The sequence below is a fragment of the Tenrec ecaudatus genome, unplaced genomic scaffold (genome assembly GCF_050624435.1).
Source record: "Tenrec ecaudatus isolate mTenEca1 unplaced genomic scaffold, mTenEca1.hap1 Scaffold_86, whole genome shotgun sequence".
Classification (NCBI taxonomy): domain Eukaryota; kingdom Metazoa; phylum Chordata; class Mammalia; order Afrosoricida; family Tenrecidae; genus Tenrec; species Tenrec ecaudatus.
This window is the reverse complement of record NW_027459695.1, coordinates 362,605-386,344: the sequence shown is the minus strand read 5'-3', so window position 1 is coordinate 386,344 and position 23,740 is coordinate 362,605. Positions and strand designations below refer to the sequence as shown.

General features: G+C 45.0%; 1 protein-coding gene across 4 annotated transcripts in view; it reads right to left on the bottom strand.

Moving 5' to 3' along the window:
* Positions 1 to 13,489: 13,489 nt before the first annotated feature.
* The window catches only part of LOC142436914 (thyrotropin-releasing hormone-degrading ectoenzyme-like), a 337,115-nt gene continuing 326,864 nt past the window's right edge, over positions 13,490 to 23,740 (bottom strand). For 2 of the 4 annotated variants that reach the window (XM_075540257.1, XM_075540259.1), the window contains one exon: positions 13,490 to 14,171. In XM_075540257.1, coding sequence (XP_075396372.1) covers positions 14,120 to 14,171 — 52 coding nt within the window. In that variant the 3' untranslated portion in view covers positions 13,490 to 14,119. The remainder of the gene's footprint in view (positions 14,172 to 23,740) is intronic. The other 2 variants (XM_075540255.1, XM_075540256.1) reach the window with 2 other exon arrangements.

Here is a 23,740-nt window from a genome sequence, read left to right as displayed (position 1 = left end):
CTCAGAGGAAATATCATTGCTCGCCATGAAGAAATCTTCATTCCAATAGGAACCATTCAAAGTCTGTGTCAATCGGCAAAATCAAAGCCGGACAGGCCGTGCATAAAGTCAGCACTCGTAGGCACCAGATCACAGTCTCCAATATCATCCTCTGGTGTGCTTCTTGTCGACCCGTACCGGGGACATCACTCAGCCTCCACTGGGTGTCCACCGATCTCCTTGCTTGTAGACCATGGGCTCTCGCCAATGTTCAACAAGCCTGGGCTCCTGATGCGACGTGGTGAACTTTAGTCAAATCACCCTCTTTTTCTCCTTTTCAGGTAAACCAAATCCACAGGTATCTGGGCCCATACACAAGCAGGCCTTTTATTGCTGCAGTTCTCCGACCTCCACTCCATATGAAGATCCATGTGGTCACCCAGCAAGCAATTCAGTCTGCCACAGGCTCTCTTTAACACACAGTCCAGGGAGATGTTTTCTCCCTACTCTCAGATTTTATTTTAACTTCTGGCAAAGGCTTTTGGTTCCTGAGTACACGAAAGCACTGGTGGGCATCTAATTCACTGCACAGCAGTCTTCCCAGAGGTAGCTTAACCCAGCTAAAGATCACCCAATTTTGGTGGCTCTAAGCATGTGGGCTTACAAACTTTCATTTTTTCCCTCTTCCCATATTTTCCCCAGAAAACAACCGAGTAAAGGGTGGCTTTGTCTGACCTCTGGATAGACAAGGAAGAAGAATTACCATGAGGGCAAAGTCAAACAAATAGCTACTCTCCATCTTAAGATGAGTTTTTCCATTGCCCCACTGCTAGGTATCCTATTTGTGACTCTGGCTCTTGTAGAGAAACAGGGGCACAGAAACTTATGTCTAAGTGAGACTCATATATAAAGGTTAAGTGTTCATCAAGCAGACATCTGAAAGCAGTGTGGTCCAAACCCACAAGTCCGACTTTAACCCATTAACCCACATGTCGAAACCAATTGCAATGTCCTCCTCCATCTTTCAAAACAGACGACATGTTGCAGGCTGAAGGAGGGGGGCCGAGACAGTGAATGTGTAAGCAGAGCCGCGTGGTCTGTGGATATATCAGCATATCTCTGCACGGCTACTCCAACAACCCGGGCTTCCTTTGCGTAAGTACATGTGTCTTTGGCTCAGGGACGTCTTGCCAGAAAGGAGCCTTGACAGGTAAAGCAGGGAACAAGCTGAGGCAGCTGCACCCTGCTCCCACGTTCAGAAAAGAAGAGACCCAACTAGAATGGCAATGCTCAAGGAGCCATTGATCCCTCCGCCCTTCATTTAACTGCACGTGTGTATCACCCAGGTTGGCACAATCCACGAACTAAATCCACATTTGTGAACCTGGCACCCGTTCAAAATTCTTTAACCCCAACATGGAATTAAGTAACATCAGGACCTTAATTCAAAGCCTTATGGAATGTTCCCCCACTCAGAAAGTTTGTAAGCCAACTGCTCTGTGCCTTTATACCCCTAATTTTAGCTATTCACTTTATGTATGGCCCACTAATATAAAACCAGTGCTCAGAGGAAACAATGATTTCTCGCCATGAAGAAATCTTCATTCTAATAGGAATCTTTCACAGTCTGTGTCCATCAGCAAAATCAAAGCCGGACAGGCCGTGCATAAAGTCAGTACGCTTAGGCACCAGTTCACAGTCTCCAATATCGTCCTCTGGTGTGCTTCTTGTCGACCCGTACCGGGGACCTCGCTCAGCCTTCATGGGGTATCCACCGGTCACCTTGCTTGTAGACCATGGGCTCTCACCACTATTCAACAAGCCTGGGGTCCTGATGCACATGGTGAACTTTACTCGAGTCACCCTCGTGTTCTCCTTTTCAGGTAAACCAAATCCACAGGTATCCGTGCCCATACGCAAGCAGTCCTTTTATTGCTGCATTTCTCCGACCTCCACTCCATATGTAGATCCCCGTGGTCACCCAGAAAGCAATTCAGCCTGCTCACAGGCTCTCTTTAACACACCGTCCTAGGAAGATGTTTTCTCCCTACTCCCAGATTTTTTTTAACTTCTGGCAAAGACTTATGGTTCCTGAGTACACGAAAGTACTGGTGGGCATCTATTTCACTGCATAGCTGTCTACCCAGAGGTGGTCTAAACCCAGCTAAAGATAACCCCATTTTAGTGGTTCCAAGCAAGTGGGCTTACATACTTTCATTTTTCCACCTTTCCATAGTTTCCCCAGAAAACAACCGAGTACAGGGTGGCTTTGTCTGACTTCTGGATAGACAAGGAAGTAGAATTACCATGAGGCAAGGTCAAACAAATAGCTGCTCTCCATCTTAAGATGAGTTTTTCCATTGCCCAACTGCTAGGTATCCTATTTGTGACTCTGGCTCTCGTAGAGAAACAGGGACACAGAAACTCATGTCTAAGCGAGACTCATATATCAAGGTTAAGTGTTCATCAAGCAGACATCCGAAAGCAGTGTGGTCCAAACCCACAATTCCGACAACAACCCATTAACCCACATGTCCAACACCAATTGCAATGTCCTCCTCCATCTTTCAAAACATTCGACATGTTGCTGGCTGAAGGAGGAGAGCCCAGGCAGTGAATGTGTAAGCAGAGCAGCATGGGCAGTGGATATGTCAGCAAATCTCTGCATGGCTACTCCAGCAGCCCGGCTTTCCTCTTGGTAGGTCCATGTGTCTTCGGCTCAGGGACGTCTTGCCAGAAAGGAGCCTTGACAGCTAAAGCAGGGAACAAGCTGAGTCAGTGCACCCTGCTCCCATATTCAGAAATGAAGAGACCCAACTAGAATGGCAATGATCAAGGAGCCATTGGTCCCTCCGCCCTTCATTTAACCGCACGTGTGTATCGCCCAGGTTGGCACAGTCCACGAACTAAATCCACATTTGTGAACCAGGCACCCGTCCAAAATTCTTTAACCCCAACATGGAATTAAGTTACATCAGACCTTAATTCTAAAACTTATGGAATGTTCCCCACTCGGAGAGTTTGTAAACCAACTACTCTGTGCCTTTAAACGCCAAATTTTAGCTATCCACTTTATCTATGGCCCACTAATATAAAACCAGTGCTCAGAGGAAACAATCATTGATCGCTATGAAGAAATCTTCATTCCAATAGGAACCTTTCAAAGTCTGTGCAAATCGGCAAAATCAAAGACGGACAGGCCGTGCATACACTCAGCACTCTTAGGCACCAGTTCACAGTCTCCAATATCGCCCTATGGCAGGCTTCTGGTCGACCCGTGCCAGCTACCTCACTCAGCCTCCACTGGGTGTCCACCGATCACCTTGCTTGTAGACCATGGGCTCTCGCCAATGTTCAACAAGCCTGGGCTCCTGATGCGACGTGGTGAACTTTAGTCGAATCACCCTCTTTTTCTCCTTTTCAGGTAAACCAAATCCACAGGTATCTGGGCCCATACACAAGCAGTACTTTTATTGCTGCAGTTCTCCGACCTCCACTCCATATGAAGATCCATGTGGTCACCCAGCAAGCAATTCAGCCTGCCACAGGCTCTCTTTAACACACAGTCCAGGGAGATGTTTTCTCCCTACTCTCAGATTTTATTTTAACTTCTGGCAAAGGCTAATTGTTCCTGAGTACACGAAAGCACTGGTGGGAATCTAATTAACTGCAGAGCAGTCTTCCCATAGGTAGCTTAACCCAGCTAAAGATCACCCAATTTTGGTGGCTCTAAGCATGTGGGCTTACAAACTTTCATTTTTCCCACTTCCCATATTTTCCCCAGAAAACAACCGAGTAAAGGGTGGCTTTGTCTGACCTCTGGATAGACAAGGAAGAAGAATTACCATGAGGGCACAGTCAAACAAATAGCTACTCAACCATCTTTAGAGGAGTTTTTCCATTGCCCCACTGCTAGGTATCCTATTTGTGACTGTGGCTCTCGTAGAGAAACAGGGGCACAGAAACTCATGTCTAAGTGAGACTCATATGTAAATGTTAAGTGTTCATCAAGCAGACATCTGAAAGCAGTGTGGTCCAAACCCACAAGTCCGACATTAACCCATTAACCCACATGTCCAAACCAATTGCAATGTCCTCCTCCATCTTTCAAAACAGACGACATGTTGCAGGCTGAAGGAGGGGGGCCGAGACAGTGAATGTGTTAGCAGAGCCGCATGGTCTGTGGATATATCAGCATATCTCTGCACGGCTACTCCAACAACCCGGGCTTCCTTTGGGTAAGTACATGTGTCTTCGGCTCAGCGACGTCTTGCCAGAAAGGAGCCTTGACAGCTAAAGCAGGGAACAAGCTGAGGCAGCTGCACCCTGCTCCCACGTTCAGAAATGAAGGGACCCAACTAGAATGGCAATGCTCAAGGAGCCATTGATCCCTCCGCCCTTCATTTAACTGCACGTGTGTATCACCCAGGTTGGCACAATCCACGAACTGAATCCACATTTGTGAACCTGGAACCCGTTCAAAATTCTTTAACCCCAACATGGAATTAAGTAACATCAGGACCTTAATTCAAAGCCTTATGGAATGTTCCCCCACTCAGAAATTTTGTAAGCCAACTGCTCTGTGCCTTTATACCCTTAATTTTAGCTATTCACTTTATGTATGTCCCACTAATATAAAACCAGTGCTCAGAGGAAACAATCATTGCTCGCCATGAAGAAATCTTCATTCTAATAGGAACCTTTCACAGTCTGTGTCCATTGGCAAAATCAAAGCCGCACAGGCCGTGCATAAAGTCAGCACGCTTAGGCACCAGTTCACAGTCCCCAATATCGCCCTCTGGTGGGCTTCTGGTCGACCCGTGCCGGCTACATCACTCAGCCTTCACGGGGTGTCCACTGGTCACCTGCTTGTAGACCATGGGCTCTCGCCACTATTCAACAAGTTGGGCTCCTGATGCGACGTGGTGAACATTCCTCGAGTCACCCTTGTGTTCCCCTTTAGAGGTAAACCAAATCCACAGGTATCCGTGCCCATACGCAAGCAATCCTGTTATTGCTGAATTTCTCCGACCTCCACACCATATGTAGATCCACGTGGACACACAGCAAGCAATTCAGCCTCCTCACAGGCTCTCTAACACACACTCCAGGGAGATGTTTATTCCCTAATCCCAGATTTTTTTTACTTCTGGCCAAGTCTTATGGTTCCTGAGTACACCAAAGAACTGGTGGGCATCTATTTCACTGCATACCTGTCTTCCCAGAGGTGGTCAAAACCCAGTTAAAGATCACCCCATTTTGGTCGCTCAAGCAAATGGGCTTACAAACTTTCATTTTTCCCCCTTACCGTAGTTTCCCCAGAAAACAACCGAGTAAAGGGTGGCTTTTTCTGACCTCTGGATCGACAAGGAAGAAGAATTACCATGAGGGCAAGGTCAAGCATATAGTTACTCTCCATCTTAAGATGAGTTTTTCCATTGCCCCACTGCTAGGTATCCTATTTGTGACTCTGGCTCTCGTAGAGAAACAGGGACACAGAAACTCATGTCTAAGTGACACTCATATATAAAGGTTAAGTGTTCATCAAGCTGACATCCGAAAGCAGTGTGGTCCAAACCCACAAGTCCGACATTAACCTATTAACCCACATGTCTAAAAACAATTGCAGTGTCCTCCTCCATCTTTCAAAACAGATGACATGTTGCTGGCTGAAGGAGGAGAGACGAGGCAGTGAATGTGTAAGCAGAGCAGCGTGGGCAGTGGATATGTCAGCATATCTCTACACGGCTACTCCAACAGCCCGGGCTTCCTCTGGGTAAGTACATGTGTCTTCGGCTAAGGGACGTCTTGCCGGAAAGGAGCCTTGTCAGCTAAAGCAGGGAACAAGATGAGGCAGCTGCACCCTGCTCCCATGTTCAGAAATGAAGAGACCCAACAAGAATGGCAATGCTCAAGGAGCCATTGATCCCTCCGCCCTTGATTTAACCGCACGTGTGTATCGCCCAGGTTGGCACAATCCACGAACTAAATCCACATTTGCGAACTTGGCACCCGTTCAAAATTCTTTAACCACAACATGGAATTAAGTAACACCAGGACCTTAATTCTAAAACTTATGGAATGTACCCCCACTCAGAAAGATTGTAAGCCAACTACTCTGTGCCATCATACGCCAAATTTTAGCTATTCACTTTATCTATGGCCCAAAATATAAAACAAGTGCTCAGAGGAAATATCATTGCTCGCCATGAAGAAATCTTCATTCCAATAGGAACCATTCAAAGTCTGTGTCAATCGGCAAAATCAAAGCCGGACAGGCCGTGCATAAAGTCAGCACTCGTAGGCACCAGATCACAGTGTCCAATATCATCCTCTGGTGTGCTTCTTGTCGACCCGTACCGGGGACATCACTCAGCAGCCACTGGGTGTCCACCGATCTCCTTGCTTGTAGACCATGGGCTCTCGCCAATGTTCAACAAGCCTGGGCTCCTGATGCGACGTGGTGAACTTTAGTCAAATCACCCTCTTTTTCTCCTTTTCAGGTAAACCAAATCCACAGGTATCTGGGCCCATACACAAGCAGGCCTTTTATTGCTGCAGTTCTCCGACCTCCACTCCATATGAAGATCCATGTGGTCACCCAGCAAGCAATTCAGTCTGCCACAGGCTCTCTTTAACACACAGTCCAGGGAGATGTTTTCTCCCTACTCTCAGATTTTATTTTAACTTCTGGCAAAGGCTTTTGGTTCCTGAGTACACGAAAGCACTGGTGGGCATCTAATTCACTGCACAGCAGTCTTCCCAGAGGTAGCTTAACCCAGCTAAAGATCACCCAATTTTGGTGGCTCTAAGCATGTGGGCTTACAAACTTTCATTTTTTCCCTCTTCCCATATTTTCCCCAGAAAACAACCGAGTAAAGGGTGGCTTTGTCTGACCTCTGGATAGACAAGGAAGAAGAATTACCATGAGGGCAAAGTCAAACAAATAGCTACTCTCCATCTTAAGATGAGTTTTTCCATTGCCCCACTGCTAGGTATCCTATTTGTGACTCTGGCTCTTGTAGAGAAACAGGGGCACAGAAACTCATGTCTAAGTGAGACTCATATATAAAGGTTAAGTGTTCATCAAGCAGACATCTGAAAGCAGTGTGGTCCAAACCCACAAGTCCGACTTTAACCCATTAACCCACATGTCGAAACCAATTGCAATGTCCTCCTCCATCTTTCAAAACAGACGACATGTTGCAGGCTGAAGGAGGGGGGCCGAGACAGTGAATGTGTAAGCAGAGCCGCGTGGTCTGTGGATATATCAGCATATCTCTGCACGGCTACTCCAACAACCCGGGCTTCCTTTGCGTAAGTACATGTGTCTTTGGCTCAGGGACGTCTTGCCAGAAAGGAGCCTTGACAGGTAAAGCAGGGAACAAGCTGAGGCAGCTGCACCCTGCTCCCACGTTCAGAAAAGAAGAGACCCAACTAGAATGGCAATGCTCAAGGAGCCATTGATCCCTCCGCCCTTCATTTAACTGCACGTGTGTATCACCCAGGTTGGCACAATCCACGAACTAAATCCACATTTGTGAACCTGGCACCCGTTCAAAATTCTTTAACCCCAACATGGAATTAAGTAACATCAGGACCTTAATTCAAAGCCTTATGGAATGTTCCCCCACTCAGAAAGTTTGTAAGCCAACTGCTCTGTGCCTTTATACCCCTAATTTTAGCTATTCACTTTATGTATGGCCCACTAATATAAAACCAGTGCTCAGAGGAAACAATGATTTCTCGCCATGAAGAAATCTTCATTCTAATAGGAATCTTTCACAGTCTGTGTCCATCGGCAAAATCAAAGCCGGACAGGCCGTGCATAAAGTCAGCACGCTTAGGCACCAGTTCACAGTCTCCAATATCGTCCTCTGGTGTGCTTCTTGTCGACCCGTACCGGGGACCTCGCTCAGCCTTCATGGGGTATCCACCGGTCACCTTGCTTGTAGACCATGGGCTCTCACCACTATTCAACAAGCCTGGGGTCCTGATGCACATGGTGAACTTTACTCGAGTCACCCTCGTGTTCTCCTTTTCAGGTAAACCAAATCCACAGGTATCCGTGCCCATACGCAAGCAGTCCTTTTATTGCTGCATTTCTCCGACCTCCACTCCATATGTAGATCCCCGTGGTCACCCAGAAAGCAATTCAGCCTGCTCACAGGCTCTCTTTAACACACCGTCCTAGGAAGATGTTTTCTCCCTACTCCCAGATTTTTTTTAACTTCTGGCAAAGACTTATGGTTCCTGAGTACACGAAAGTACTGGTGGGCATCTATTTCACTGCATAGCTGTCTACCCAGAGGTGGTCTAAACCCAGCTAAAGATAACCCCATTTTAGTGGTTCCAAGCAAGTGGGCTTACATACTTTCATTTTTCCACCTTTCCATAGTTTCCCCAGAAAACAACCGAGTACAGGGTGGCTTTGTCTGACTTCTGGATAGACAAGGAAGTAGAATTACCATGAGGCAAGGTCAAACAAATAGCTACTCTCCATCTTAAGATGAGTTTTTCCATTGCCCAACTGCTAGGTATCCTATTTGTGACTCTGGCTCTCGTAGAGAAACAGGGACACAGAAACTCATGTCTAAGTGAGACTCATATATCAAGGTTAAGTGTTCATCAAGCAGACAACCGAAAGCAGTGCGTTCCAAACCCACAATTCCGACAATAACCCATTAACCCACATGCCCAACACCAATTACAATGTCCTCCTCCATCTTTCAAAACAGACGACATGTTGCAGGCTGAAGGAGGAGAGCCCAGGCAGTGAATGTGTAAGCAGAGCAGCATGGGCAGTGGGTATGTCAGCAAATCTCTGCATGGCTACTCCAGCAGCCAGGGTTTCCTCTTGGTAGGTCCATGTGTCTTCGGCTCAGGGACGTCTTGCCAGAAAGGAGCCTTGACAGCTAAAGCAGGGAACAAGCTGAGTCAGCTGCACCCTGCTCCCACATTCAGAAATGAAGAGACCCAACTAGAATGGCAATGATCAAGGAGCCATTGATCCCTCCGCCCTTCATTTAACCGCACATGTGTATCACCCAGGTTGGCACAGTCCACGAACTGAATCCACATTTGTGAACCAGGCACCCGTCCAAAATTCTTTAACCCCAACATGGAATTAAGTTACATCAGACCTTAATTCTAAAACTTTTGGAATGTTCCCCCACTCGGAAAGTTTGTAAGCCAACTACTCTGTGCCTTTAAACGCCAAATTTTAGCTATCCACTTTATCTATGGCCCACTAATATAAAACCAGTGCTCAGAGGAAACAATCATTGCTCGCTATGAAGAAATCTTCATTCCAATAGGAACCTTTCAAAGTCTGTGTCAATCGGCAAAATCAAAGCCGGACAGGCCGTGCATAAAGTCAGCACTCTTAGGCACCAGTTCACAGTCTCCAATATCGCCCTATGGTGGGCTTCTGGTCGACCCGTGCCAGCTACCTCACTCAGCCTCCACGGGGTGTCCTCCGGTCTCCTTGCTTGTAGACCATGGGCTCTCGTCAATGTTCAACAATCCTGGGCTCCTGATGCGACGTGGTGAACTTTACTCGAGTCACCCTCGTGTTCTCCTTTTCAGGTAAACCAAATCCACAGGTATCTGGGCCCATACAGAAGCAGTACTTTTATTGCTGAAGTTCTCCAACCTCCACTCCATATGAAGATCCATGTGGTCACCGGGTAAGCAATTTAGCCTGCCACAGGCTCTCTTTAACACACAGTCCAGGGAGATATTTTCTCCCTACTCTCAGATTTTATTTTAACTTCTGGCAAAGGCTTTTGGTTCCTGAGTACACGAAAGCACTGGTGGGCATCTAATTCACTGCACAGCAGTCTTCCCAGAGGAAGCTTAACCCAGCTAAAGATCACCCAATTTTGGTGGCTCTAAGCATGTGGGCTTACAAACTTTCATTTTTCCCACTTCCCATATTTTCCCCAGAAAACAACCGAGTAAAGGGTGGCTTTGTCTGACCTCTGGATAGACAAGGAAGAAGAATTACCATGAGGGCAAAGTCAAACAAATAGCTACTCTCCATCTTAAGATGAGTTTTTCCATTGCCCCACTGCTAGGTATCCGATTTGTGACTCTGGATCTCGTAGAGAAACAGGGGCACAGAAACTCATGTCTAAGTGAGACTCATATATAAAGGTTAAGTGTTCATCAAGCAGACATCTGAAAGCAGTGTGGTCCAAACCCATAAGTCCGACATTAACCCATTAACCCACATGTCGAAACCAATTGCAATGTCCTCCTCCATCTTTCAAAACAGACGACATGTTGCAGGCTGAAGGAGGGGGGCCGAGACAGTGAATGTGTAAGCAGAGCCGCGTGGTCTGTGGATATATCAGCATATCTCTGCACGGCTACTCCAACAACCCGGGCTTCCTTTGGGTAAGTACATGTGTCTTCGGCTCAGGGACGTCTTGCCGGAAAGGAGCCTTGACAGCTAAAGCAGGGAACAAGGTGAGGCAGCTGCACCCTGCTCCCACGTTCAAAAAAGAAGAGTCCCAACTAGAATGGAAATGCTCAAGGAGCCATTGATCCCTCCGCCCTTCATTTAACTGCACGTGTGTATCACCCAGGTTGGCACAATCCACGAACTAAATCCACATTTGTGAACCTGGCACCCGTTCAAAATTCTTTAACCCCAACATGGAATTAAGTAACATCAGGACCTTAATTCAAAGCCTTATGGAATGTTCCCCCACTCAGAAAGTTTGTAAGCCAACTCCTCTGTGCCTTTATACCCCTAAATTTAGCTATTCACTTTATGTATGGCCCACTAATATAAAACCAGTGCTCAGAGGAAACAATCATTGCTCGCCATGAAATCTTCATTCTAATAGGAACCTTTCACAGTCTGTGTCCATCGGCAAAATCAAAGCCGGACAGGCCGTGCATAAAGTCAGCACTCTTAGGCACCAGTTCAGTGTCCAATATCGCCCTCTGGTGGGCTTCTGGTCGACCCGTGCCGGCTACCTCACTCAGCCTCCACGGGGTGTCCACTGGTCACCTTGCTTGTAGATCATGGCCTCTCGCCACTATTCAACAAGTTGGGCTCCTGATGCGACGTGGTGAACATTCCTCGAGTCACCCTTGTGTTCCCCTTTACAGGTAAACAAATCCACAGGTATCCGTGCCCATACGCAAGCAATCCTGTTATTGCTGCATTTCTCCGAACTCCACACCATATGTAGATCGACGTGGACACCCAGCAAGCAATTCAGCCTGCTCACAGGCTCTCTTTAACACTCACTCCCAGGGAGATGTTTTCTCCCTAATCCCAGATTTTTTTTTTTTTACTTCTGGCCAAGTCTTATGATTCCTGAGTACACCAAAGAACTGGTGGGCATCTATTTCACTGCATACCTGTCTTCCCAGAGGTAGTCAAAACCCAGCTAAAGATCACCCCATTTTGGTGGCTCAAGCAAATGGGCTTACCAACTTTCATTTTTCCCCCTTACCCTAGTTTCCCTAGAAAACAACCGAGTAAAGGGTGGCTTTGTCTGACCCCTGGATCGACAAGGAAGAAGAATTACCATGAGGGCAAGGTCAAACATATAGTTACTCTCCATCTTAAGATGAGTTTTTCCATTGCCCCACTGCTAGGTATCCTATTTGTGACTCTGGCTCTCGTAGAGAAACAGGGGCACAGAAACTCATGTCTAAGTGAGACTCATATATAAAGGTTAAGTGTTCATCAAGCAGACATCCGAAAGCAGTGTGGTCCAAACCCCCAAGTCCGACATTAACCCATTAACCCACATGTCTAACAACAATTGCAGTGTCCTCCTCCATCTTTCAAAACAGATGACATGTTGCTGGCTGAAGGAGGAGAGACGAGGCAGTGAATGTGTAAGCAGAGCAGCGTGGGCAGTGGATATGTCAGCATATCTCTACACGGCTACTCCAACAGTCCGGGCTTCCTCTGGGTAGGTCCATGTGTCTTCGGCTCAGGGACGTCTTGCCGGAAAGGAGCCTTGTCAGCTAAAGCAGGGAACAAGGTGAGGCAGCTGCACCCTGCTCCCATGTTCAGAAATGAAGAGACCCAACAAGAATGGCAATGCTCAAGGAGCCATTGATCCCTCCGCCCTTGATTTAACCGCACGTGTGTATCGCCCAGGTTGGCACAATCCACGAACTAAATCCACATTTGCGAACCTGGCACCCGTTCAAAATTCTTTAACCACAACATGGAGTTAAGTAACACCAGGACCTTAATTCTAAAACTTATGGAATGTTTCCCCACTCAGCAAGATTGTAAGCCAACTACTCTATGCCATCATACGCCAAATTTTAGCTATTCACTTTACCTATGGCCCAAAATATAAAACAAGTGCTCAGAGGAAATATCATTGCTCGCCATGAAGAAATCTTCATTCCAATAGGAACCATTCAAAGTCTGTGTCCATCGGCAAAATCAAAGCCGGACACGCCGTGCATAAAGTCAGCACTCTTAGGCACCAGTTCACAGTCTCCAATATCGTCCTCTGGTGTGCTTTTTGTTGACCCGTACCGGGGACCTCGCTCAGCCTTCATGGGGTATCCACCGGTCACCTTGCTTGTAGACCATGGGCTCTTGCCACTATTCAACAAGCCTGGGGTCCTGATGCACATGGTGAACTTTACTCGAGTCACCCTCGTGTTCTCCTTTTCAGGTACACCAAATCCACAGGTATCCGTGCCCATACGCAAGCAGTCCTTTTATTGCTGCATTTCTCCGACCTCCACTCCATATGTAGATCCCCGAGGTCACCCAGAAAGCAATTCAGCCTGCTCACAGTCTCTCTTTAACACTCACTCCCAGGGAGATGTTTTCTCCCTAATCCCAGATTTTTTTTTTTTATTTCTGGCAAAGGCTTTTGGTTCCTGAGTTCACGAAAGCACTGGTGGGCATCTAATTCACTGCATAGCTGTCTACCCAGAGGTGATCTAAACCCAGCTATAGATAACCCAATTTTGGTGGCTCAAGCAAATGGGCTTACAAACTTTCATTTTTCCCCCTTACCCTAGTTTCCCTAGAAAACAACCGAGTAAAGGGTGGCTTTGTCTGACCCCTGGATCGACAAGGAAGAAGAATTACCATGAGGGCAAGGTCAAACATATAGTTACTCTCCATCTTAAGATGAGTTTTTCCATTGCCCCACTGCTAGGTATCCTATTTGTGACTCTGGCTCTCGTAGAGAAACAGGGACACAGAAACTCATGTCTAAGTGAGACTCATATATCAAGGTTAAGTGTTCATCAAGCAGACATCCGAAAGCAGTGTGTTCCAAACCCACAATTCCGACATTAACCCATTAACCCACATGTCTAACAACAATTGCAGTGTCCTCCTCCATCTTTCAAAACAGATGACATGTTGCTGGCTGAAGGAGGAGAGACGAGGCAGTGAATGTGTAAGCAGAGCAGCGTGGGCAGTGGATATGTCAGCATATCTCTACACGGCTACTCCAACAGTCCGGGCTTCCTCTGGGTAGGTCCATGTGTCTTCGGCTCAGGGACGTCTTGCCAGAAAGGAGCCTTGACAGCTAAAGCAGGGAACAAGCTGAGTCAGCTGCACCCTGCTCCCACATTCAGAAATGAAGAGACCCAACTAGAATGGCAATGATCAAGGAGCCATTGATCCCTCCGCCCTTCATTTAACCGCACATGTGTATCACCCAGGTTGGCACAGTCCACGAACTATATCCAAACTTGCCATCCTGGCACCCATTCAGAATTGAAATTACGTGACACCAATAACTTAATTCTATAAGCCTCTGATTATGTTCCTCCCTCTGGAATGTTTTTAAGCCATCTACTCCGTGCACTTGTACCTCATATTTTCGCTGTTTGCTTAATCTACGGCCCTCTTAGATCAAACCTTTTCTCAGAGGAAAAAATCATTTTCGACCTGAATAAATCTTCATTCCAATAGGAACCTATTGAATTTTGCGTCCATCAACAAAGTCAAAACCGAACAAGCCATTCATAAAGTCAGCCATGATCCACACCAGTTCACAGCCTCGAAAATCCTCCATCTGTTGGGGTTCTGGTCAACCCATGCCTTCCTCAGCTCTACGGTGTCCACCGATCACCTTGCTTGTAGACCATGAGCTCTCTCCAATATTCAAGAAGCTTGGGTTACTCATGCTAGATCATGAATTTTTGTTGATTCACTCTCATATTCTCCATTTCTCCTGTAAACCAAATACACAAGTGTCAGAGGCCAAACTCAATTAATGTTTTTATTACTACATTTCTCCAACTTCTACTGAGCAAGTAGATTCACGTGGTCACCTTGCAAACCGTCAGCCTGCTCATAAGCTCCCTTTTACACCCATTCCCTGGGAGGTATTTTCTTTGTACTCCCAGATTTTTTTAGTGTTGGCAAAGACTTGTGGTTCCTGAGTACAGGAAAGCACTGTTTCGCATATAAATCAATTCTCTGCATAGCTGTCTTCTAAGGTGTTTCCTAAGCCCATGTAAAGATCAAATTTTGTTGGCTCAAAGCAAGTGGGCTTACAAACTTTCTGCTCTCATACTTCCCATAGTTTCCCCAGTAATCTATTGAATAAAGGGTGGCTTTGTCTGACCACTGGCTAGACAGAGAAGGAAAACTACCATGAGGGAGAGGTCAGACAAACATCTACTCTCCATCTTATGGCTAGTTTCTCCAGTACACCACTGCTAAGGTACCACAATGTGTTAGTCAGGGTACTTTAGGGAAAGAACTACAGTGAAACTCATGTCTAAGGGAGAGTTTTATATAGTTTATATAAAGTGCTTTATATAGTTTATATATAGTGTGCATCAAGCAAAAATCCCAAACCTGTCCTGCCAAAACCCACAAGTCCAAAATTAATCCCTCAACCCCTTTATCCAGTATCAAACCACAAAGTCCTCCTCCATCTCACAAACCAGACACCATGATGTTGACTGGAGGAGGAAAGCCGATTCAGTGAATGTGTAAGCATCTCTGCACCGGCATCGTGTCTACTAGGTCCATGTGGCTTCTCCTCAGGGATGTCTTTCAGGAAATTATTCTTGGGAGCTGAAGCAGGGAACTGGCTAAGGGAGCTGCATCCGGATCTGACCATCATAAAGCAAGGCACCCCAGCATTAGAAAGGCGTGGATCCCTGAACCACTTATCCCTCTCCCTTTCAATTCGCCCCACATGTGTTTATCGGCCAGCTTGTCACAGCAAACTAACTACCTCACAGCTCTTCTAACAGTCCATGACATCAATTGTATCAAGCTCATTTATACCACTATCATTTGTTGCCATCATTTTCTAAACAGTTACTTTCTTTTTGAACTCTTGGTTCAATTCTTCTCTTTTCCTACACTCCCACTCTCGTGACCCCTTGATTTCCTATCTTATACTGAGTGCTGTGTCCCTTCACCACATTTATGTTGTTTACCCCCCTGGGGAGCAGTATTATACAGCAATCATTGTGATCGGTTTCCCCTTTCTACCCCTACCTTCCATCTACCCTCCTGGTACCCTTCGGTTTCTGTTCCTGAGGGGTTGGTCTGACCTTGATTCTGTGTGTCATGATCCTTTATCTGTACCTGTATACATGCTCTTGCCTACGCACAACTGATTGGCAGAACTGGGATCATGATAGAGGGGGGTGAGGAAGCCTTAAAGATACAGAGGTATGTTGTACATTTCATTAGTGTTATACTGTGCTCTGGTTGCCTCATCCTTTTGTTGTGACCCTTCTGTGAGGGTATGTCCTCCCGTCTACAGATGGGTTTTGGGGCTCTGCTCCAACCCCTTTATCCTAAACAATATGGGGTTTTTTGTTTGTTTGCAGTCTTCTGGTGCCTACCTGATTCTGTCAACACCTCATGATCTTACAGGCTAGGGCCCTTTCATATGGGATTTGTTGCTTCTTTGCTAGATGGCTGCAAGTTTACCATCAGTTTTTTAAGAACCCAGATGTTTTATCTTTTTATAGCTGGGCATCATCAGCTTTCTTTACCTCATTTGCTTATGCATTCATTTTGCCTTCAGCTATTATGCTGGGAGGGTGAGCATCACTGAATGCTGGGTTGTTAGAACAAAGTGTTCTTGTGTTGAGGGAGGGCTTAAGCAGAGGCCCAAAGTCCATCCACTTCCTTAATTTATCGCTATGTAAATATATGTACATAGGCCAATACCTCGATTTTTATTAATATATTTTCATAAGTGCACACCTATGTTTATTCCTGTATCCTTAGATTTGCTTCCTAGATCGTTCCTGTTTTCTTTTTACCTTCCTCCTTTCCCAACATCATGCGTGCCCTTCTTCTCTCAGCTAGATTGCCGTTGCTCTACCACCACCACCAGGATCTCTATGTCCTCCTTGTTGTTCCTTTTAATTCCCTAGTTGTTTCCTGTCTATGGCATCGTTTGCTCACCACTCCTTTCTCCCACTGTCTCCTCTCCCAAGTGCCTCCAGAAATGCCGGTCCCTTTACTTTCTCCTTGGGCTTTCTTCCCAAACCTATCTTATATTGGTAGGCAAAGCAATAAAAGAGACAAAGCAAAAAGAAAACAAAAGACTGAATAAAAAGGGAAAACAAAAAAAGGGGGGAAACCTAGAAAACCCCCCTGAAAACACATACAAAATTCCAAATCTGTCTGCTGACCTTTATGATTATCTCCTCACCAGTCTAGAGGGGTTCTGAGAACTGCCCCTCCTAGCCTGAAATCTATTGTGGGGACACTTCAAGGGCTTCGTGGCTTGGCAATGCTCCCATTGCTGATCTGTTCTGTTTCCTTCCTGGTTCATCCCATTGTGGGGATGGTCAGGCCCGACTCACTCCCTGCTGGGTGTCCCGAGTATTGTCCTCATTCACAATATGTCCCAGTGAGGGGACACCATGTCTCAAGCTGTTGTCAGCCCTACAGTCCTCTCTGTGCCTTAGCAGCAGCATGCAGGGCCGTCCTCCTCAGGACTTGGTGTGCCAGTATTCAGTCTAAACCCTCACTCCCTTTTTCCTTTGGGTTTACACTTCCATGTGGGCATGGCGGGCCAGCCCCTCTCCCCAACCTGTAGGCTAAGTGTTGTCCTCTGCAGCGCATACTTCTAGGGGAAATGGAGGCGGGGTTGTCAGTTTGGCTTTGATTGGGGATGGCCCCGTAGACCCCTCAGTGATCTACATATAACCTCCTCCCTGGAGGATGGGCAACAGGAAAGTGGGTGAAAACTTGGATCTCCATCTGCAGAAGAATGAAACAGGACCCATACCTCACTCCATGTACAAAAACAAACTTAAACTGGATTACAGACCTAAATGTAAACCCCAGAGCTATCAGGATCATCAATTAGAAACTTAAGGGGTCTATTGCAGGGCATACATGGACTAGCAAATCTAATAAAGGAAGCACACAGAGCAAAAGACAACACAGATGCCTGGGACCTACTAAAATAAAACACTTATGCACCTCAAAAAATTTCATCAAAATAGTAAAATGAGAACTCACAGATTGGGGTGGTGGGGTAACAATGACACAACTAACGAGAGACTTGTTACCAAAATCTATGGAATTTTTCTAAGAAAAAAATTAGTCCAATTGAAAGGTGGGCAAAGGACATAAAATAGACATTCACCAAAGCTGGCTTGTGAATGACTAACACATACATGAAGATATGCTCACCATTTCCTAGCCACCCAGGAAATGCAAATCAAAACAACAATGAGTTATTACCGTACACTCCTCACAATAGCAATTGAAACACACAACAGAGAATGACAAATGCTAGAGAGGGCATGGAGCATTTGAAACTCTTATACATGGCTGGTAGTCTTGTAAACATTTACAACCAGTGGGGAACGCTATGAGACTACCTGAAGCAAGTAGCATTAGACCCAGCAACACCTCTGCTTGTCATATACCCCAAAGAAGTAAGAGACAGACCCCAGACATGTGTTCTCCTACATTCACCGTAGCACTGTTCACAATAGCAAGAGGCTGGAAAGAGCCCAAATGCCCATCAGTAAAAGAATGGAGGAAGAAACTCTGGTACACATGGAAATTATGTGCCCCTGAAAAACAGTGATGAAACCATGAAACACCCCATTACATAGATGGGCCTGGAAATGATTATGCTTCGTAAAGTTAGTCAATCACAAAAGGACTGGCACACTACTATAAGGATAAACACCAAGATAAAGGCAGAATTCTGCTCTTGGGTCATGTAATCATCTTTTTGTCATGAAATCTGGCCTCCCAAACAAGGTAGTGAGCCAGTATAGTACCCGTGCACTATATATTGCCCTCTTTACAACTGCATCTTACAAACCACTTCAACGGAAGACACGTCCCCTCCACTGGGATCAATTTCTCAAGATGGGAAGGGAGGAAGGAGGGAGACGACCAATCAGTTGCTGCCATACAACATTGTCCTACGGTCACCCAAATTCAACAGATACTCCTACGAGAGTGATTAGCAAACCATCCTGGAAACTCAAGTCAAGACATGAGGGGGAGACGGGTCTGTCTTGGAAAAGGCAATTACACTTTCGTTGATGGGTAAACTGGGTAGAGCAAGATGCCATCTGGGGGGAAACATGCTTAACGGTACTTATAGAACCCAAGGAGAGAATACGCCTGGTATTACATTCCTAACTGGACACTTTTGACCTGGTTTCTATCCAGTCCTTGGTGATCCAGACTGGATGCTGTAGTCATCTAGGATTTTAGACTCTGTTCTTTCCAGGCTCACAACATCCTCCATGGGCCACACCAGAAGGATCCGATTTGGAAAGTCACTAAGGAGCTGATAAGATAAAGCCCACTAGACCTTATTAGCTCCTTAGTGGCTTTCCAAATCAGTGGGATTTACCTTAGATTCGCCTGAAACAGGTTTAAGAAAGTGCTTTAAAACATACTCCCTTGGACTTAGGGCAAAGTGCTCTAGTGTCCAAAGATGCAGATGACTGCTATCTTAATACTCTGGAATTTGAGTTTGTTGGATTTCAGTCTGGATCTCTTGCTTTGGGAATACCCTGTGAATGGTGTCCCAGGACTATCATATAGTTACTGTTTGTATTCTCTCTTTGCTTTTTTGTCACATATGTTAATCTGGAAGGTATAGTCCTGGCTTTGTGAATGAATGTTATTGAAAATTTTATCCTATTCCCAGTGTATGTGTAGTGACCAGTCACTTAATCTTTTTTTTAATCATTTTACTGGGAGCTCATACAATTCTTATCACAATCTATACATCCATCCATTGTGTCAAGCACATATGTACATTTGTTGCCATCATCATTCTCAAAAAATTTGCCTTCTACTTCAGTCCTTAATATTGGCTCCTCCTTTTGTGCCCCTCCTGCCTCCTTCCCATCCCTCATGAATCCTTCATAATTCATAAATTATTATGTCATATGTCACACTGTCTGACATCTCCCCCTGCCCACTTCTCTGCTGTCCATCCCCAAGGGAGGAGGCTATTCGTAGATTCTTGTAGTCGGTTCCCCCTTTCCACCCCACATTCCTTCTACCCTCCAGGCATCGCCACTCTCACCATTGGTCCTGAAGGGGTCATCTACCCTGGATTCCCTGTGTTTCCAGTTTCTATCTGTACCAATGTACATCCTCTGGTCTAGGCAGCTTTGTAAGGTGGGATTGGGATTATGATATTGTGGGAAGGAAGCATTAAGAACTAGAGGAAAGTTATATGTTTCATCGTTGCTACCCTGAACCCAGACTGGCTCATCTACTTTCCACAACCCTTCAGTAAGGGGGTGTCCAGGAGGCAAAGGGCACTTACAGAGGTCTAAATACAGGCATGGACATATGTAAATATATTTATATATGACAATGGGAAAATAGATCTATGTGCACATATTATAGGTTTAGTATTAAGTTAGCAAATGGACATTGGGCTTCCACTCAAGTACTCCCTCAATGCAAGAACATTTTGTTCTGTTAAATTGGCATTCCATGATGCTCACCTTCCTGACATGATCACTGAAGAAAAATGTGTGCATAAGCAAATGTGGTGAAGAAAGCTGATAGTGCTCGACTATCAAAAGATATAGCATCTGAAGTCATAAAGTCTTGAAGGTATACAAGTGGCCCTCTAGCTCAGAAACAACAAAGCCCACATGGAAAAAGCACAGCAGCCTGTGTGATCAGGTTTAAGGTATCAAAGAACAAAAAAATCAAATCATTGTGAATGAGGCGGAGTACAGATTGGGAACGCCTTACAGAAGGGTCACAGGGAGGAGAAGAGCCAGTCAACGATGAAACATACAACTTTCCTCTAGTTCTTAAATGCTTCCTCTCCCCGACCCCCACCCCCACTATCATGATTCCAATTCTACCTTACAAATCCAGCTAGACCCACAGGATATACACTGATACAGACAGGAACTGGAAACACAGGGAATCCCTTTAGGACCAGTGATGAGAGTGGCAAAACCAGGAGGGTAGAAGGAAGATGGGGTAAAAAGGGGGAACCAGTAACAAGAATCTACATATAACACCCCTCCCTGCAGGATGGACAAGAGAAAAGTCAGTGAAGGCAGATAGATGTTGGACAGTGCTAAATTATCAAGTGTTCATGAGGGAGGGTGTGGCGGGAGGGAGGGAAAACATGTGGAGCAGATACCATAGGCTCAAGTACAAAGAACATGTTTTGAGATTGATGAAGGAAACAAACATAAAAATGTGCTTGAAACAATAGATTTATGTATGGATTGTGATAAGAGTTGTATGAGCCCCCAATAAAATCATTTAAATAAAGATGGAAAGAATACACAGAGTTATGGTATCAAAAGAATAGGTTGACATTCAACCATTTCCAGAGGTGACATCGGACCAAGAACCAATAGTACTGAAGGAAGAAGCCCAAGCTGCATTAAAGGCACTAGAGAAACACCAGGCTCTGGGAACTGACAAAATACAGGAAACACTCACTCACCAAGAAATCTGGAAGACAGCTGCCCGGTCAACCCACTGGAAGAAATCCATACTTCTGGCCATTCCAAAGAAAAATGAAGTGATGCAACAGAATGGAAATGATAAAATTTTCACTGATAACACATGCCGGTAAAATTTTGATGAAAATATTTCAAAAATGGTTACAACAGGACATCAACGGTGAGCTGCCAGAAATTCAAGCTGGATTCAGAAGCAGATATGATACAAAGAGAATTCTTGCTGACATGAGATAGATGGTAGATGAAACTATAAAATGGCAGAGAGATGCTTATTTGTGTTTTATTGACTACGCAAAAGCACCAGAAAAGAGAGAGCCTAACAATGTGCTGGTTTTCAAATAATCCTCAGCAAGTACAGAAGAATTCACCAAATTCTGGGAGATTTGCTCAAGCAGGGAGCTTTTCTGAAGTTGAGTTTTGGTCTGTTTCTGAGACCCTCAATGCTAATCTTTCTTTATATGTTGTAAGATACTCCCTAGTATTGGTTTATTAAGCCTTAGGAACCACCAAAACACATACATAACACAAAGCAAAACTGACCCGCTGGAGCTTTTATGTAAACTGAACTAAACAAGCATCAACAGCAACAGAGAATGGTCAGATAAAGGGGCAAGGAAGTTTAAAAATAAAAACACGGCATGATTAAGAAAGCCTGGGTATTATGTAGCAACACATGGAAGTGAACGTGTTGGGCAATAATGGAGATGCAAGGAGAACACTGTGGTCATTCTGGGAGATCTGCTGTGAAGCACCAGATCACCAGCACGTGAAGATGATCCAGCCTTTTATTGCTTTCCCACCACAGAAGAGGACGCAGCAAGAACAAGGGAGGGAGGCAGAACCCTTGGCAAATAGCAGGTGGAAAAACGATGAAAAGTGAGGCCAAACAGGATCCCAGTGGTGAGGATTGGTCCAACCCTGGGAACCAGGTAGACTGTATCTGGGAGCTCGTGCTGGGACCCTGGACTCCTCCTCATGAGTGGAATGTTGGGGATACTGTTGTGGATATTACTCACAATTTAGGCACAGATCTGGGTGTGTAAACTATTAGATCCAGTAGCTGGAAGCTAGAAATAACAAACTGCACGGAAATGAAGTAGTCAATGACACCACTCATAAACTGAGTAAATATGCAAATGATGGGCTCAAAAACAGGCCTCAGGAGAAAGGAAAAATATAATTCTGGAAGTGGAAGAGGAAAGGTTGATGAGAAACAAAAGGTCTCCTGGAGAATGAATGACCAGGTATCCTAAAGAGAGTCTTCATTAAGGGTAATGCCAGCAATTTTACTGACTAAGATAAAATTGAGAGATCTTGTTCTACCCCATTGCCATTGAGTCAAATCCAAGCAAGTCTTGATAAATTTTTAAAAATTGAAATCATATGAAGTATTTTCTCTGATCACAAGTGAGTGAAACCAGAAATCAGTAACAGAAAAAAACCCTGAAAATATGGAAATTAATTAACATACTATGAAACTAATAGTGGGTCACGGTAAATATCAAAAGAGAAATCCCACATTTTAAAAATCTGATGAAAATGAAAGCACAACATACAATATTCAGAGAAGACAGTGTGCAGAGGGAAACTTACAGCAATAAACAGGAAGGAGAGGGTGAAGGGATCTCCAATTAACAGCCTAACTTGATAATTCTAGAAACTAGAAAGAGGAGACCAAAAAGAAGCCTTAATGTACCAGAAAAAGGGAAATAGTAAAGATCACCCAGAAATAAAATTAAAAACAGAAAGATAATAGAACCAATAAAATCAGAAGTTGTTTCTTTGAAACAATCATTAAGAATAACAAAACTCTAGCTAGTGACAAAGAAAACAACCAAAAATAGAGAACTAACTGTCATAGTTAGGTTTTGTATCACCTTGACCAGATCAGAATTCTCAGGGGGTTGGTAACTGAGGCCTAGTAATCCCTATGATGTTGTATAACACAATGTATCCCATAATGGGATCTGCTGTGATCAGCTAATCAGATTAAGGTGGAGTACAATCCTCTTACTCAGGTAACAGCACCAATACACCTGAGAGGAAGTTTACTCAGAGTGGGGCCTAATTCATATTTAAGCGGAGGTTGAGGAGACACTTGCTGGCTTTTTTGCGTCTGAGTCCTGTATCTGACTTGTCTGTCTCTTATTCTTTGTACTTGAACCAGCGGCCTGCCATAATGGCTGCCGATCCATAGAGCAATCAGCAACCTGCTATCTGACCTGCCAACCTTGACTTCGTTTCTCTCTCCTGTCACAGCCTGATTTGCTGACCCGAGATTCATCTACTTCTACAGCCTGTGGTATAGAAGCTGAAGCTACTCAAGTCAGGAAAAGCTTCCAGTTTAAAATCTGACTGGCTGACTTAAAGCCACACTGTCCTTACCTACTTCTACAGCTGTATGAGCTCTGTTATGTATGTACACACACACACACACACACATAGATTTATATCAAGAACGTGCTGTGTATGTATATATACACATATAAATGCATGCATATATATATAGAACCCCCATAAAGAAACAAAAATTTTCCAAAGCTGTGTACTTAATTTTTTGACAAGACACCTATCACTTTCAAAGTACTTTCCATTATACTTAATACATTTGACAAATCTGCCATTCCTTCCTTGGAAACCCTTTTCAAACTCCTATTTGGGTGGCTGACAGCACTTCCTTAGTTTTTTCTTCATTTCTTCTACATCATCAAATTGCTGGCCTTTCATGCCCCTTTTCATTCGTGGAAATGAAAAGAAGTCGCTCAGAGTGAGGTCAGGTGAGCCAGGTGCATGGGGCGAGAGAGGCATGCTCTTTTAGCTAAAA